The sequence below is a fragment of the Diabrotica undecimpunctata genome, chromosome 7, assembly GCF_040954645.1.
Source record: "Diabrotica undecimpunctata isolate CICGRU chromosome 7, icDiaUnde3, whole genome shotgun sequence".
Lineage (NCBI taxonomy): Eukaryota > Metazoa > Arthropoda > Insecta > Coleoptera > Chrysomelidae > Diabrotica > Diabrotica undecimpunctata.
This window is the reverse complement of record NC_092809.1, coordinates 46,852,894-46,868,790: the sequence shown is the minus strand read 5'-3', so window position 1 is coordinate 46,868,790 and position 15,897 is coordinate 46,852,894. Positions and strand designations below refer to the sequence as shown.

Sequence of the window (15,897 nt, the reverse complement as noted above, 5' to 3'; positions counted from 1 at the left end):
CAATGTGGGCTTATGTATTTTAGGTAGACAATAAAATCTGGGAGCATATCCATCATAATTATGTAAAAATTTTGCAAGTGGTTGATCTATGATCTTAATATTTTTTAAGTGTGTAATGAATTTATTTATTTTATTTGTAAATTTAGAGCAAGGGTTGGTAGAGAGAGGTTGATAGTATCTATCATCATCTAACAACGATTGGCTAAGATTAAGATATTGATCTCTATCCATGAGGACAGTAGCATTCCCTTTATCACTAGTAAGGACGAGAAGATTAGGGTGAGTTTTTAAAAACGATACCGTCTCCCTGTAAATCTTATCCTACTCCGATATGGGTTGTCTAGGGCGATTAGAAAAGTTCAACAGAATATTATTGGAAGAAGACCCAAGAGATAAAAGGTCAGAATTGTCAGCATGTGACAAAATATTTTCCACATCTGCTAAAATTCTACTAACAGAATAATCTCTGAAAGTTGGCTGTAAGCCAAATTTGGGGCCCAAGGATAACAATTTGAGAATGTCCTGAGGAACCTCAGTACTAGATAGATTTTTAATCCACTTAGGATTAAATGGAATTTTTTTAAACTGGGGAGTGTCTAAGTTATTAAGCTTCTTACGAAGGTGTGCCATGGATTTATGATATACAAAATTAAATTTCTTATGTAAAGATGACTCAAAAATGTCCAACAAATTGTCAGGAAGGTGATTATCCAGAAAAGAAGCTCTGCTCAGAAAGCATCATCAGTTCATCTAAAAAGAACAATATGAAACCAAACATCCATAGAGAAGTTATAACCAAAGTGTGTTATCTTACAAAGACATGTAAGCGAAACGTCTTCAATAAATAGATGAAGTAGCCATCGTCTTTGTCTTTTATTTCTCCACTTTGACCGAAAAACCCACCACTCTTCGAGTGTACCTTAGTTTATATTGGATTGACGGTCGTACTCCTTTTCTCGATGTTTTCTGTTACAGAGGGGTTTTATGCCACCACCAGGCGCATCCATGGAGAACCAGTAGTGATGAAGCTGAAGAGATGGACGAACCTAACAGAGAAACTAGCCACAGCAGAAGCTAGAAGAACTTTCCTTTTGGAGTGTAGGAGAACTAAGAAGATCCCAAGATTTATCATAGACACCACTTCCAACATACTCACTTCAACATCAGGCTCCACCAATGACACCCTTTACCGCAGAAGCCAAGCGTTAAACAGACAGGTGAGGGCACGATTACTTAATTTCCATATTTCTAAGGTTCACACTGATATTAAATTTATTATTTCTCAAATCAATAATGTAACTTCTTTTCTGGATAATCACCTTCCTGACAATTTGTTGGACATTTTTGAGTCATCTTTACATAAGAAATTTAATTTTGTATATCATAAATCCATGGCACACCTTCGTAAGAAGCTTAATAACTTAGACACTCCCCAGTTTAAAAAAATTCCATTTAATCCTAAGTGGATTAAAAATCTATCTAGTACTGAGGTTCCTCAGGACATTCTCAAATTGTTATCCTTGGGCCCCAAATTTGGCTTACAGCCAACTTTCAGAGATTATTCTGTTAGTAGAATTTTAGCAGATGTGGAAAATATTTTGTCACATGCTGACAATTCTGACCTTTTATCTCTTGGGTCTTCTTCCAATAATATTCTGTTGAACTTTTCTAATCGCCCTAGACAACCCATATCGGAGTAGGATAAGATTTACAGGGAGACGGTATCGTTTTTAAAAACTCACCCTAATCTTCTCGTCCTTACTAGTGATAAAGGGAATGCTACTGTCCTCATGGATAGAGATCAATATCTTAATCTTAGCCAATCGTTGTTAGATGATGATAGATACTATCAACCTCTCTCTACCAACCCTTGCTCTAAATTTACAAATAAAATAAATAAATTCATTACACACTTAAAAAATATTAAGATCATAGATCAACCACTTGCAAAATTTTTACATAATTATGATGGATATGCTCCCAGATTTTATTGTCTACCTAAAATACATAAGCCCACATTGAGCATGAGGCCAATTGTTTCCTCCATTAATTCACCAAATACTAATATTGCAAAATTTTTAACTGACATCTTATCTAAATCTTATAACTATAATAACAACTTTAATATTGTTGATTCTTTTCACTTTAGTGAATTTATTAATAATTTTGAACTTCCACAAGGCTACATTTTATTGAGTTTTGATGTGGTATCTCTTTTCACTAATTTACCTCTTTCGAGCGTTATTACCTCCCTAAGAAATCACTGGAACTCCATCCAACCAAACTGTCCTGTATCCTGGGATGTTTTTGCAGAACTTTTACAATTAACATTTGACATTAATTTTTTGGTCTTCAACGACAAATATTACCTTCAAATTTTTGGGACACCTATGGGTTCCTCAATCTCTCCCATCCTAGTTAATTATGTACTGGATGATTTAGTATCTGACCGTCTGGGTCTTTTAGATTTCCAAATCCCTTTTATTAAACGGTATGTTGATTACTTATTACTAGCCTTACCTCCAGACAAGATTCAGGCCACCTTGTCTTTATTCAATGAGTTTGATCCTCATTTACAGTTCACTGTTGAACTTGAGGACTCCAACACAAATAGTATTCCCTTCTTAGACATGCGTGTCATTAGAATGGGAGATAACACCCTTACTACAAGTTGGTACAGGAAACCAATGGCCTCTAATAGGTTTCTCAACTACCATTCTTGTCATCCCTTTAAATATAAATTAAACCTTATTAAAGCTTTAAGCTGCAGGCTAAATAGACTGATACATCCGATTAATCGAAGGGAATCCTTTCAATTACTTAAAAATATTTTGATTGAGAATTCCTATCCATCCTCTCTTATTAATAAATACCTTTTCGCTCAAAGCTATGGTTCTTCTTTAAATGATATACCCAATGGTGACCAACTTAGAATGATATCAAATAATTCAATTAATAACACTGTTCTGCCTAATACTGTACTTGGGAATCCAACTACCCATTACTCCTCTTTACCTTATTTTCCTCAAGTTACTGAGAAACTCGTTAAACTGTACAAACATAATAACGTACCTGTTAAAATTGCTATTAAGAATGCTAAGACTGTCAGGAATTTGTTCTCTAAAACTAAAACACCTCTGTCCCTTCTGGAACAAGTGAATGTAATATATCATATACCTTGTGCTGAGTGTGACTCATGTTACATCGGTCAGACTGGGAGATCACTGAGAGGGCGTCTTACGACACACCGCAGTGACATCAATTTATCTAAGCATACTTGTGCTCTCGCCCAACATGCCATTAACACTAAGCATGAAGTAAACTTTAATGAAGTTAAAATTCTTGGCACTGAACGCAATCTCGTTAAAAGACAGTTTTTAGAAATGTGTGCAATATTAAAACATCCTAATACTCTTAATAAGAGAACGGACATTAGTAATTTGAGCCAAATTTATCATGCATTAATTTTACAGAATTAGGCTTGATATGTTGTTTACTTAAATTTTGTCCCATTTTGGGGTTTTCTTTATCACATTTTCTTATAATAAATTTAAATAAAAATAAAAATAAAATATAAATAAATTATTCCTTCTTTAATTAAGATTTATCAACTTACTTTTTATTAATATTTGTCAATATCACTTTTACATAATTAAGTAATTGTTCTTTTTGATGAACTTGTTTGATAAAACTTTAAATTGAATCTGATTCATAGAATCCTTTTCATTACGGTCCTTAATGTTTGAACCTTTGGACTGTGGAAATTTTTATTAATCTTCACCTGTTAGCTGGCTAACTAGTGACGTCACAATATTATAATATATGATATATTGGATTGACTTCTCTTGCTTTGTTCTTTGTTGACAGATCAATCACTGTAGGGTTAAATGGTGATCTTAACCACCTTTTCCTTTCACTGCTTGGTTTTTTAACGACAAGTTGTCAACCAAATTTATCACATTCTTTGAATATACCGCCTTAATACATAGAGGTTGGTAGCTTGCCTTGCTGTTTATGTCATTGTGACTTCAAGGCCACTTCTACTCACGTTGTTGTGCGTGGGTGTCAAACTTTTAAATTCATTTACCAACGAGCCTCAGTAAGCTAAAGACTGGTAACTTCATTTTTTTCTTTATTACTATTAATCTTTAATAACTTATAATGTTACCTAAAGTTAAAATTAAAATATAATTCTTAAATAAATTTGTTGGAAGTGCAATCTAATGATCTTTCTAGTTCTTTACACTCTAAAATAAACCTTAATGTTTTTTACTAAGTTTTTATAAAATTTTTTTTATATATACATGTATTTTTATCACATGTTCTTTTGCTGTGCTAATTTTGTCAAATTGCAAACTTTACCTAGTTTCAATTAATTGTTATATACAACGTTAACTCTGAATGTCCAGCTTTGTAAGCTTTTTCATATTTTTAACATCACTGACTGCTACATGTCTTTGTAAGGTAACACACTTTGGTTATAACTTCTCTATGGATGTTTGGTTTCATATTGTTCTTTTTAGATGAACTGATGATGCTTTCTGAGCAGAAAGCGAAACGTCTTCAATAAATAGATGAAGTAGCCATCGTCTTTGTCTTTTATTTCTCCACTTTGACCGAAAAACCCACCACTCTTCGAGTGTACCTTAGTTTATATTGGATTGACGGTCGTACTCCTTTTCTCTATATATATATATATATATATATATATATATATATATATATATATATATATATATATATATATATATATACATATATATATGATGTATCTGCATTGCCTAATTTCCCCATTTATCATATTTTGTTACTAAATATCTACATAACACCATACAATTTCTTTTACTCATCTTTTCACCGCTTCTTCTTCTGATTTACCATTTCTAACACACACACACACACACCCTCTGGCGTCAGGGGAAGCTTTCTTGTACACAGGCCCCAACGCCACCTAACCAACTCTGCCAGCAAATGTTTCATTGCAACAAACACGTATTTTCTACTTCTCACCCTCTTTTCAACCATATCACGACAGGGTGTACTTCTTTCATACTTATATTTCTTGTACATCACCCCCCACATCTCCAGAGGCTACTTCTACGGCCTCAACGCCACATACCAGCCATTCAACTGGCCGCCATCTTTTATTTGAAATTCCCATATCTTCTCTATTATCGAACCATACAAAATTGTACTAAATTGTACTAAAACTTGTGGTCCAGATGATACACCAACACTGGATTGATTCCCGTAGACTGGGCTCAAGTCCATCTTTGTCGCAATACCTAAAAAATATAATACTAGAAAATGCTCAGAATATCGAATAATAGCCACACTCTTAAAATTTTCCTAAGAATACTCCACAGCAGAATGAGACGCAAATACGAAGAAGATTTCGAAGGTATCCAATTTGGTTTTAATAATGCTGGGTGAAGTAGGAAGGCACTTTTTTTCGCTAATAATCCTATTATAAAAATCCCGTGATCAAACAAAAAATAAATTTGCATACTTCGTGGACTTTGAAAAGGCATTCGATAAAGTACAGCATGTAAAATTAATGCAGATGCTAAAAAACATAGTAGTAGTTTTTAGTAGAGAACTTGTAACCATCAAGATCAAGTTTTAGGCGTTGGGAGCCAATGTGTAACCATCTAGCGACCCATCATAAATGGTAGGTGCCAATGGGTAACAATACAACTACCTCTGAAAGTTGGGAGTCAATGTAGAACAATAAAGAACAATAAACACACAACTTTTTTTTTGGAGCCAATTGTTAGGCCTCGTGTAGCTCGGTCTCTCAGGTGTGAGAACGTCTTAGCTTCGAGGTAAATCTGAAAAATAAGTTTGGCTAGGACAAATAAACCAAGATATTAATTAATCATATTTATTATAAAATTGAAATGATACTTTGAAAATCCTGCTTAAATAAGCAAAATACATTATAAAAAATATGATCCACCTCTACAGAATCGAAGTGAGATGACAGAGCAGAGTTGCCACTGACAGATATACTTTTTCGATTAAAGTGTGGCATAGAAATATGTTCTATCTCATAGAACATAATGGGGTCTGAATACAGGAATTACAATATTAAGTGAAAATGCAAATTGAAATTCAAATTATGACAGAATATTGAGTAAATAAAAAGTTTAATGAAAAGTTGAGCGCCAACTATTTTTAGAATAAAAATACTAAAATGAAAGAGCGAAGTTAATAAATAAATACAATCGAAAGAAATTAAAATAGAATTAAAATTATTAAAAGAAAACTAACAAACATGTGACGTTTATACCATTATATATATATATATATATATATATATATATATATATATATATATATATATATATATATATATATTAAACTTAGAGCTAAGATTAATATTATTATAAAAATTATTATTAAACTCACCAGTCTTCCGGGTTGAACCACGTCGATATCCATTTTGCCGAGCTTTCGACATCCTCTCTGATGTCTTCTTCAGGGCTTCCGAGGTCTCAGTCTCCCGAGCCCCCAGACACTACTACACTCACTAGTCACTTCTAGTTCACTCACTAGTTCACTACTACGACTGGGACCAGGGGACGGTTCATTTATACCGTCGATGGTGACGTGGCATAGGTGGGGGTTAGGGTTGGGATTGGCGCGAGAGTTGGCGCGAACATTTCCGACAGTGGGATTTTAATTCGAAGATGGAGGGGGCGATATTTTGTTTATGAGAGGTCTCCATGTAGAAGGTAACCGTATGGCGTCATCTCTTTTATTAAGCAATTTGGTCTTTTTTCTATTTCTATGGCTTCTCGGATAATTCTTGGTTTATAAAAGCGGATGGGGGCTGGAAAGGATGGTTTTCGAAATCAATTTTGTGACCTGTATGAAGATGGTGTTGACCGAGAGCTGAAATTGAATCGGAATTGCGAACAGAAATGGAATGTTCATAAATCCTATTTTGAATTCTACGATTTGTTTGGCCTATATAGAATCGAGGACAGTCTGCACAAGGAATTTCATAAACTCCGTGCTGTTCATTTGGAATATTGTCTTTGATTGATCGGACAAGAGATAAAAGTTTTTGTTGGGGGGTAAATATTGTTTTTATTCCTCTTGGTTTAAGAATTTTGTCGATTTTGTCAGTGACACCTTTGATATAAGGAAGAAACGCTTTCGTATGATAAGGGTCTGAGTCTTTGGATTGAGAGTGAGCGGGAGATTGATGTCTGTGGATGCTCCTATTGATGTGATTTTCGCGGTAGCCGTTTTGGATGAGGGCTTGTTTTAAACAAGAAAGCTCAGCGGATCTACTTGCATCATCGGAAAGGCGTATTGATCTGTATACAAGGGTATTAATGACTGAATTAATTTGTGAAGGTGGGTGGTGAGAGTTGGCATGCAAGTAACGATTGGTATGTGTGGGTTTTCGATAGACAGAGTAATGAAAACCTTGGGATTGGTGGTTCTTTATGAAAACATCGAGAAACGGTAGGGATGAATCAGTTTCCACCTCCATCGTGAACTGGATACTAGGATGTATACCATTCAGATGGGTTCGGAAAGACACCAAAGCATCCCTGCCATGGGGCCAAATGACGAATGTATCGTCAACATATCGTAGCCAACATGTGGGTTTGAGCATTGATGTGGATAGTGCTCGGGTCTCGAAGTCTTCCATAAAGATATTGGCAATCACTGGAGATAGAGGGGAGCCCATTGGGGCACCATTTATTTGTCTGTAGAATTGATTTTGGAAGATGAAATAGGTGTTGGACATACAATGTTTAATGAGAGATAAGTGGTCTTGTTGGATACTGTACTTAGTTTTCAGAATGTTTAGAGTTTCATCTATAGGAATGTTTGTAAAAAGTGAGACAATATCGAAACTTACTAGAATATCTGACGGTGATATAGGGTATTGTTTAAGAAGTTCGATGAAATGAAAAGAGTTTTTGACGAAGGATGAAGCATTTTCGGCCAAAGGTTGTAGAGTTTTGGCCAAATACTTGGCCAATGATTGTGTAGGGCAGTTGTATGCACTGACAATGGGACGTAGAGGAATATTGGTTTTGTGAATTTTGAGGAGGCCATATATTCGAGATGTTCTTGAAGACTTTTCACGAGGAATTAGAGATTTTTTTTTATGTCAACAGGAAGAGAGGTTTTATTGATAATGGCTTTTGTTGTTTTCTCCAGATAGGTTGTTGGATTATTAGGAATTGGTTTGTAGTCTGGAGTGTTAACGAGATTTGAAAGTTTATTGATGTAAGAAGAAGTGTTTAGGATGACGGTGGCGTTTCTTTTATCGGTGGGAATAATGACTAGATCTGGATTTGACCGAAGTTCTTTCAGGGCTTTTTTCTCGGATTGGCTAATGTTCTGAGCAGGAGGCTTTGAGTTTCTAAGAACTCTAGAGATGTCTTGTCTGGTTATTTCAGCATCTTCGGAAGATAAACTGAAGATGGCTTCTTCAGTTTGACACATGATTGTCTCAATTGGAATGTGACTTGGGGTAACAGAGTAATTGAAACCTTTTGCTAAAGCTTGAGTGGCAATGGCAGAAATAGGGGTATCAGAAAAGTTATGGACCACTGTAGTGGGTTCCAGCGTTGAGGTTTTTGGAATTTGTTCGGAAATGAGATGCAATAATTTGCGCTTCTGAGTCTCACTCTTAGATTCGAAAGTGTTTAGGGCTGATTGTGTATTGATACGGTCGAAACTGTCCCATAACAGCCCCCCAGCCCCCATCCGCTTTTATAAACCAAGAATTATCCGAGAAGCCATAGAAATAGAAAAAAGACCAAATTGCCTTAATAAAAGAGATGACGCCATACGGTTACCTTCTACATGGAGACCTCTCATAAACAAAATATCGCCCCGTCCATCTTCGAATCAAAATCCCACTGTCGGAAATGTTCGCGCCAACTCTCGCGCCAATCCCAACCCTAACCCTCACCTAGGCCACGTCACCATCGACGGTATAAATGAACTGTCCCCTGGTCCCAGTCGTAGTAGTGAACTAGTGAGTGAACTAGAAGTGACTAGTGAGTGTAGTAGTGTCTGGGGGCTCGGGAGACTGAGACCTCGGAAGCCCTGAAGAAGACATCATAGAGGATGTCGAAAGCTCGGCAAAATGGATATCGACGCGGTTCAACCCGGAAGACTGGTGAGTTTAATATTAATTTTTATAATAATATTAATCTTAGCTCTAAGTTTAATTGTACTAATCGCGGAAATCTTTCCGAACATATATATATATATATACACCGACAAAATCTCAATACAACGAGGAGTCAGAGAAGGTTGCATTTTGATCCGAACAATGTTCGGATTGTTTACTCGGATGGTTTACTCGGATTACTAGGATACCAATTATTAGAAAGGCACTTGAGAAACAGCAATATGGAATAAAAATCAACGGGGAACTACTTAATGTGAATAGATACGCAGACGATACAGTAATTGTGTCAGATAATATTAAAGGTCTCCAAATTCTGCTTGATCGTATTCACGAAGTAAGAGAGGAAATGGGCATTATAATAAACTCAAACAAATCCAAATTTTTAGTCTTTAATCGTAACCCACAGCCAGAAACAGAGCTTCAATTAAATAAAGTCTAAGTTGAAAAAGTTACATAAATTAAATATTTGGAAACTGTCATAATAAACCAACTAGACATATAAATAAAACGCAGAATAGCAATGACTAAAACTACTTTTTTGGAAATGAAGACATTTCTGGACAATAATCGTCTTAGTTTAGAATTAAGACAAAGAATGGTAAAGTGCTATATTTGGTCTGTACTTTTGTATAAAGCAGAAGTATGGACACTAAAAGTATCAAGCATGAACAGAATTGAAGCATTGGAAATATGGATTCATAGACGTATGCTAAAAATACCTTGGACAGCAATAAAAACTAATGAGAAATTAGGGTAGAGTAAGGAGGGTCAACAAAGATAGAGAATTTCTAAACACTGTTAAATACCGAAAAATGTCTTATTTGGAACATATAGTAAAGGAAAATCGATATAGAATACTACAACTGGCCCTTAAAGGTAAAATAGAAGACCTTACGGGCGTAGGAAGAAAGCAGGTTACTTGGTTAAAAAATATTTGTGAATGGACCCAGATATCAAATGCAGGAGAATTATTCCATGTTGCAAAAGATCGAGAAGCCTTTGCAATGGTGATCGCTAATGTCGGGTAATTCCGTTATGGTTCGTGGAGAAGAAGAAGATAAAACATAAATAAAATAATTCTAGTTCTTCTTCAATATACTTCTCTATAATTTTACCTGCACACGTCCATTTCGAAAATTTTACGCTAAAAACGTAGCTCCTGCAATTAGAAAACCACTGATTTAATCTATCTGTTTATATTTTTGTTTAAGATAATGTTGCGATTACTTCTAAAATGCAATGTTTCTAAACTTAGCATCAAAAGATGAAAACTGTTTATTTATTTTTTGTTAATTGTGTTCATGTTTTTCCCATTCAATTTGAAATTATTCCTTTTGGTGGAATACGAGCAACAATACATTGGCTGTCAAGGCAGCGCTTACAGTAGGGATCCTGACCTCTGTTACGTTAAAAAAACTTTACTCTTCAATAGTTTTGTAGGATAATAATCAATGTTCTACTAAAACTCGACACTCCGGCTAATAAAAATTAAATTTATTGAGAAAACTTAATCTTCAAGGGGAGTATATTTTTAGGGAAATTGCTTCTTCCTTTCAGCAGTTTAAAAAGGAATCCACCAACCAATAAATATTCTCTGTCAGATAAACTACCTATACTATATAACAATTTTCAATTGAAGGTGATTAATTGGCAACATTGCACTTAAAGCGGCCAACTCATATTCTATCACCTTTGCAGGGGCGTACCAAAATAATATTTTACTTATTTATTACTTAATTAAACCCATAGGTATCTTATAGTTGTCCAACAAAATAAAGTAAAATTTATTGTTATTATAGAGTGCCTAATACAGTACTTTGCAAAATAATTATTATATTCCAATTAAATAGAAGAAGAACTACAAAGCAAAGAAATAATTACCTAAGTTATGCTTATGAAGTTTTGGAATCTAGCGACTCGTCGGAAGAGGGATTGGCAATTACGGCATTAGTCCAATCTTCTTTTCGTGTCTGTTCCATTGCGAGTTCTAACAAACGTTAGATATCAGGAATTTTACGTCACGTTTTCACGACCTACGTAACCCTTTACTTGAGCCCAGATTAATTCTATCAGGTTTAACTCTCAATGGTAAGGAGGAAGTCTTAAAATGGTGATGCTTTTAGCATGAGTAATTATATCTACAACATACTGGCGATATCTGTCACGATGCTGTCAAATGACACTAATAAGCTCAGTATTTACCATGTCCCCGGAAAATGGAATTCCTTTTTGTCCTAACCAACTCTGCATGTCTGCTTGTTGACAGAACACACAACGCCTATGCAGATATTGACGCTTGATGATGAAGAAACAGAACGAATAAACTATTTCTCTTATTCCCACTTTTTCCAAGGACGTAAATATATAGAGCAGTGAAGTGTTGATAAGTTTACCGATGTTTTAAAGTATTCAATGAACTTATTCAACTATTAGCTCGTAAATCGCACCGGTATGATAAAGATTTATTGTTACGGGGACAATTTTATGGAACCATGTTACTTTTCACTTCCACATGGCGAAGCATTCACAATAGAAATGACCCCGGTAAGTGCCGGTAAAAATTCACTTCTGACATTTAACATTGTTCCCGTTAGGTTTCAGTTCAATTTGGAGATGAGTCACCTCCAATTGAAAATTGTTATAGTATAATCAGTAATAAAATTAAATTTGTCACGATTTGGTTTTCTGCTGTATTTAGTTTAATCAACGTGTGTGCATATCTTTACGTTTATGTTTCTAACTAGCACATAACTAGAGGGATGGAGACCATGGAATTATTGGTAGTGGAAAGAAAGGTAGAATACCGAAGACCAAGAGGAAGATCTCCAACACGATGGGCAGACCAAATGAAGACTCTGATGGAAAAATCCCTACATGAAGCCGTCCATATGGCTCGGGATTGCAGCCAATGGAGACAGCAAGCTAATAATATTTACATTGTCACCACGCCCCGATAAGGGCTCAAGGAATAAGGAGCAGGATATCTTTACGTTACGTAACTAATACTTAACGAGATACTTATAAGGAATCTATTCGGCTTGTGCACAGCCACAAGCAGTATTCGTATAACCAAAGTAAGAGTAACACTTCAGTTTTTTGTAGATAACCCGCCACCCGAGTGTAAGAAGAAAAACCACAAAATTCTACAGTCCTGTACATCGGAGAGAGAAAAGATGCAGACTACCACACAAAAGTAGCGTAACACACACACACACACACACACACACACACACACACACTCACACACACACACACACACACACACACACACACACACACACACACACACACACACACAGACGCACACACACACAACACACAATTCAAATAATTGATACATTTGCATTTTAACTTGTCTCTTAAATATAACACCAGCACCGTTAAAAGCTTTATTGTAGATTAAATACAGTTGTACAATCTAATTAAATCTAAAAGTAAAATATTATGATTGAAGATTTTTGTACGTATTTAAAATTTTCTTTTTTTCAAGGTGACGGTAATATCCACATATCTATCGTAATGGATGAATACAGTGACAAACTGAAGAACCTTGCAGAACCACATATTTTCGAACAAGTTCTCGCTCTCAATGGAAGCATAAGTGCCGAACACGGACTGGGATTTATGAAAGCTAAATATTTAAACATGGTAAAATCTGGAAACAACGTTAACTTAATGAAAGATCTGAAAACAATACTCGATCCTCATATGATACTGAATCCATATAAAGTAATTCCTGAAATAAAATGATCAATTTTGTTGTTTTTGATGGTTTTTCTGTTTTTTTATAGTACGTTCCGTTTGTTCACTATCTGTTTAATAAATTATTATACATGTCATTTTGTATGACCAGTAGAAATACGAATACAATTCGATGTTGCCCACATGATTATAAATTCAACGTTTTCGAGGATACAACGGCGAACGTTGGGATGTGACTCAAAATATCTAGACTGGTATACTGAAGTGGTTTATTTAAAACCAAGTCAAAAGAAAGTAAAAAAATCGTACTAACTGAACAGGAAGTAGATTATAAAGAAAATCGAAATAAATAGAAAGGCTCTCTCACACACACACATACACAATTTGAAGATGTTCAAGTTTTGAAGCTCGAATAAATAATGCTTCTCTTGGTAGTTCTCTTAGGATTTTTTTTCAGTTAATGTTATTTACATATGTGCAGTATTTGAAGGTCTTGATAACATTGGAATAAGAATTCGATCAAACTAATATTATAGTTTCTCAAAATGAGGATTTGATTTATACGTTTAGTGTTATTGGTACAACATTCAATTCGCCGTCTGTGCAATCTGCAGACGGTTTTTCATCGTCGCACTGGCATTGATGTTCAGACAAGCTTTGAGTAGAAGGTGTGAAGAAGATCATTAGACAAAGTATAGCGATGAACAATAGTTTTACTACTCCAACAAGAGTAGCCTGAAACAAAAATTTTATATTGTTGATAGCTCAATAAGGCTTATGGAACAATTTTGTAGGGTGAGAACTAGAGTTGCGAAAAAGTCCTGAAATAAAATCCTATCAATAACCTTATATTTATAAAACAGTGGAATAGAAAATGACAGTGCCCTCTGCATTTTTTAGAAGAAGATTTAAGTTTGTATGTTGTCCAATATTCCTGTATCGCATCCATCTTGTATTTTTTTACATATCTTCTTACCTTGAGTCATGTATCCTGAGTAAATTAGGTGCTTCCTAGTGGAGAGATATGGGCAACAATATATTGGCTTATAATGTAGCCTTTACAGCAGGGATCCTGATCCATACTGAAAAATGCAAGCGGGTACACTTTGGTTTCATTGGTTGGGTTTTGGCCAAATAGTGCAGAACATCATGCTCATAGAAAAGGCATTCAGGCATTAAATGTCCAAAATCTTTTCAGGCTATAAAAATAAAAAGATCTTTCTCCAATCGGATTTCCCAGTAAGGATTATATCAGTGGGAACATCATTACAGGTTAAAAAAAATTAGGGCAAGTTCTTGGAATCATGGAAGTTTTACAGGCAAACGTGTGGAGTTATTACATGTGCTTAAAAGAAAGAGATTAAAAATTTCTTGTATTCAAGAGACTAGTTGGAAAGGACAAAAAGCGAAATAACTAGATGATGAATACAATTTGTGGTATGCAGGTTAAAGTAACATTCAGATACTAAGTATACTAGCTGATACGAAAATGAAAGATAACGCAGTAGAAGTTGTAAGAATTAGTCATAGAATAATTTCAGTGAAATTTGGTTGATAAAGAAATTTTAAATGTTACGTATAAGGTATATTCAAGGAAAAAATGTACGAACAGAATTCCTAACATAATTTGGAGGAAGATGGTCAGTGCCATTAGAGATACTGCTATTGAAATATATATATATATATATATATATATAATATATATATATATATATATATATATATATATATATATATATATATATATATATATATATATATGTATACAGTGTGTCCGTAAAGTATGGAATAAATTCGATATTTTCTAAATGAAAAGCTTTTTAAAAAAATCTAAAACACGTCGATTTTTAAATTTAATATTCTAAATTTTACAATAAACTTTTATTATACAAGGTGATATACACATTACAGTGATGACGTTATCGGCTCTTTTTTTAAATGTAACACCCTGTATTTTAGGACATTTTTAGATGGATAAAAATGAGCTGATTCCAAAAAAGTATAATATTGGGTGTCTAACGGATATAATTTGAAAGATATGCGTTTAGAAAATTAATTTTTATTGATTTATAATATTAATAAATTATAAATAAATTATAATAAATAACTTAAAAGTAATCCAGTAATTAATACATGAATTAATCGTAAATGTTCGAATTGTAGCCCTTGTTGTATTTGAAAGTAACCCAAACGTTGTACACATTCTTGTAGAACCTTGTTTATGTTTACGAATTCTTGTTTTTAAGTTTCCAATATTTGCAGGTTTCGTTTTATAAACAACATTCTTTAAATGACCCCACATAAAATAATCCAATGGATTGAGGTCTGGCGACCTCGCTGGCCATTCAATATGTCCACGTCTTCCAATCCACCTGTTCGGAAAAATTTCGTTTAGGTACCTTCGAACATCTAAAGCATAATGCGGAGGCGCACCATCCTGTTGAAACCATAAACTTTTATCAAAACCTCCAAGATTAATTGTACTGGGAAATGCTGGCCCGTTTAAATTACCTTCGAAATAGTAGGGTCCAATGATTTTATTTCTTACAATGCCAGTCCATACGTTTACCTTTTGCGGGTATTGTGTATGATGTTCCCGCATCCAGTTGGAGTTTTCTTTTGCCCAGTATCTACAATTCTGACGGTTGACCTCGCCATTTAATTTGAATATAGCCTCATCAGAAAAAATAATATTTTGAACCAAGAGAGGGTTTTGGTGGCTGTTATCCATCATTATTTCCCAAAATTGTATTCTTTTATCTGGATCATCCTCGTTTAATTCCTGTACAACTGTGCATTTTACTTACTTTACTTACTTTTACGGACTTTGTGTACCGTTGTTTTGCAAACATCGAGATCACTACTAACCTTACGAACAGAAGTGTGCGCATCTTCTTCAAAAGCAAGTAGAACATCTAATGTTGTAACATAATTTACAGAGGGTTTGCCTGGTTACACCTGGTTTGCCTGCATTTTCAACCGTACCAGTTTCTCGATATTTCTTTTCAATCTTACTTACTGTT

The 15,897-nt window shown here is 34.6% G+C and overlaps 1 protein-coding gene across 2 annotated transcripts in view; it reads left to right on the top strand.

The window, feature by feature from the left end:
- The window catches only part of LOC140446711 (D-2-hydroxyglutarate dehydrogenase, mitochondrial-like), a 41,469-nt gene extending 28,533 nt beyond the window's left edge, over positions 1 to 12,936 (top strand). For both annotated transcript variants that reach the window (XM_072539309.1, XM_072539308.1), the window contains one exon: positions 12,663 to 12,936. In XM_072539309.1, coding sequence (XP_072395410.1) covers positions 12,663 to 12,922 — 260 coding nt within the window. In that variant the 3' untranslated portion in view covers positions 12,923 to 12,936. The remainder of the gene's footprint in view (positions 1 to 12,662) is intronic.
- Positions 12,937 to 15,897: the final 2,961 nt, after the last annotated feature.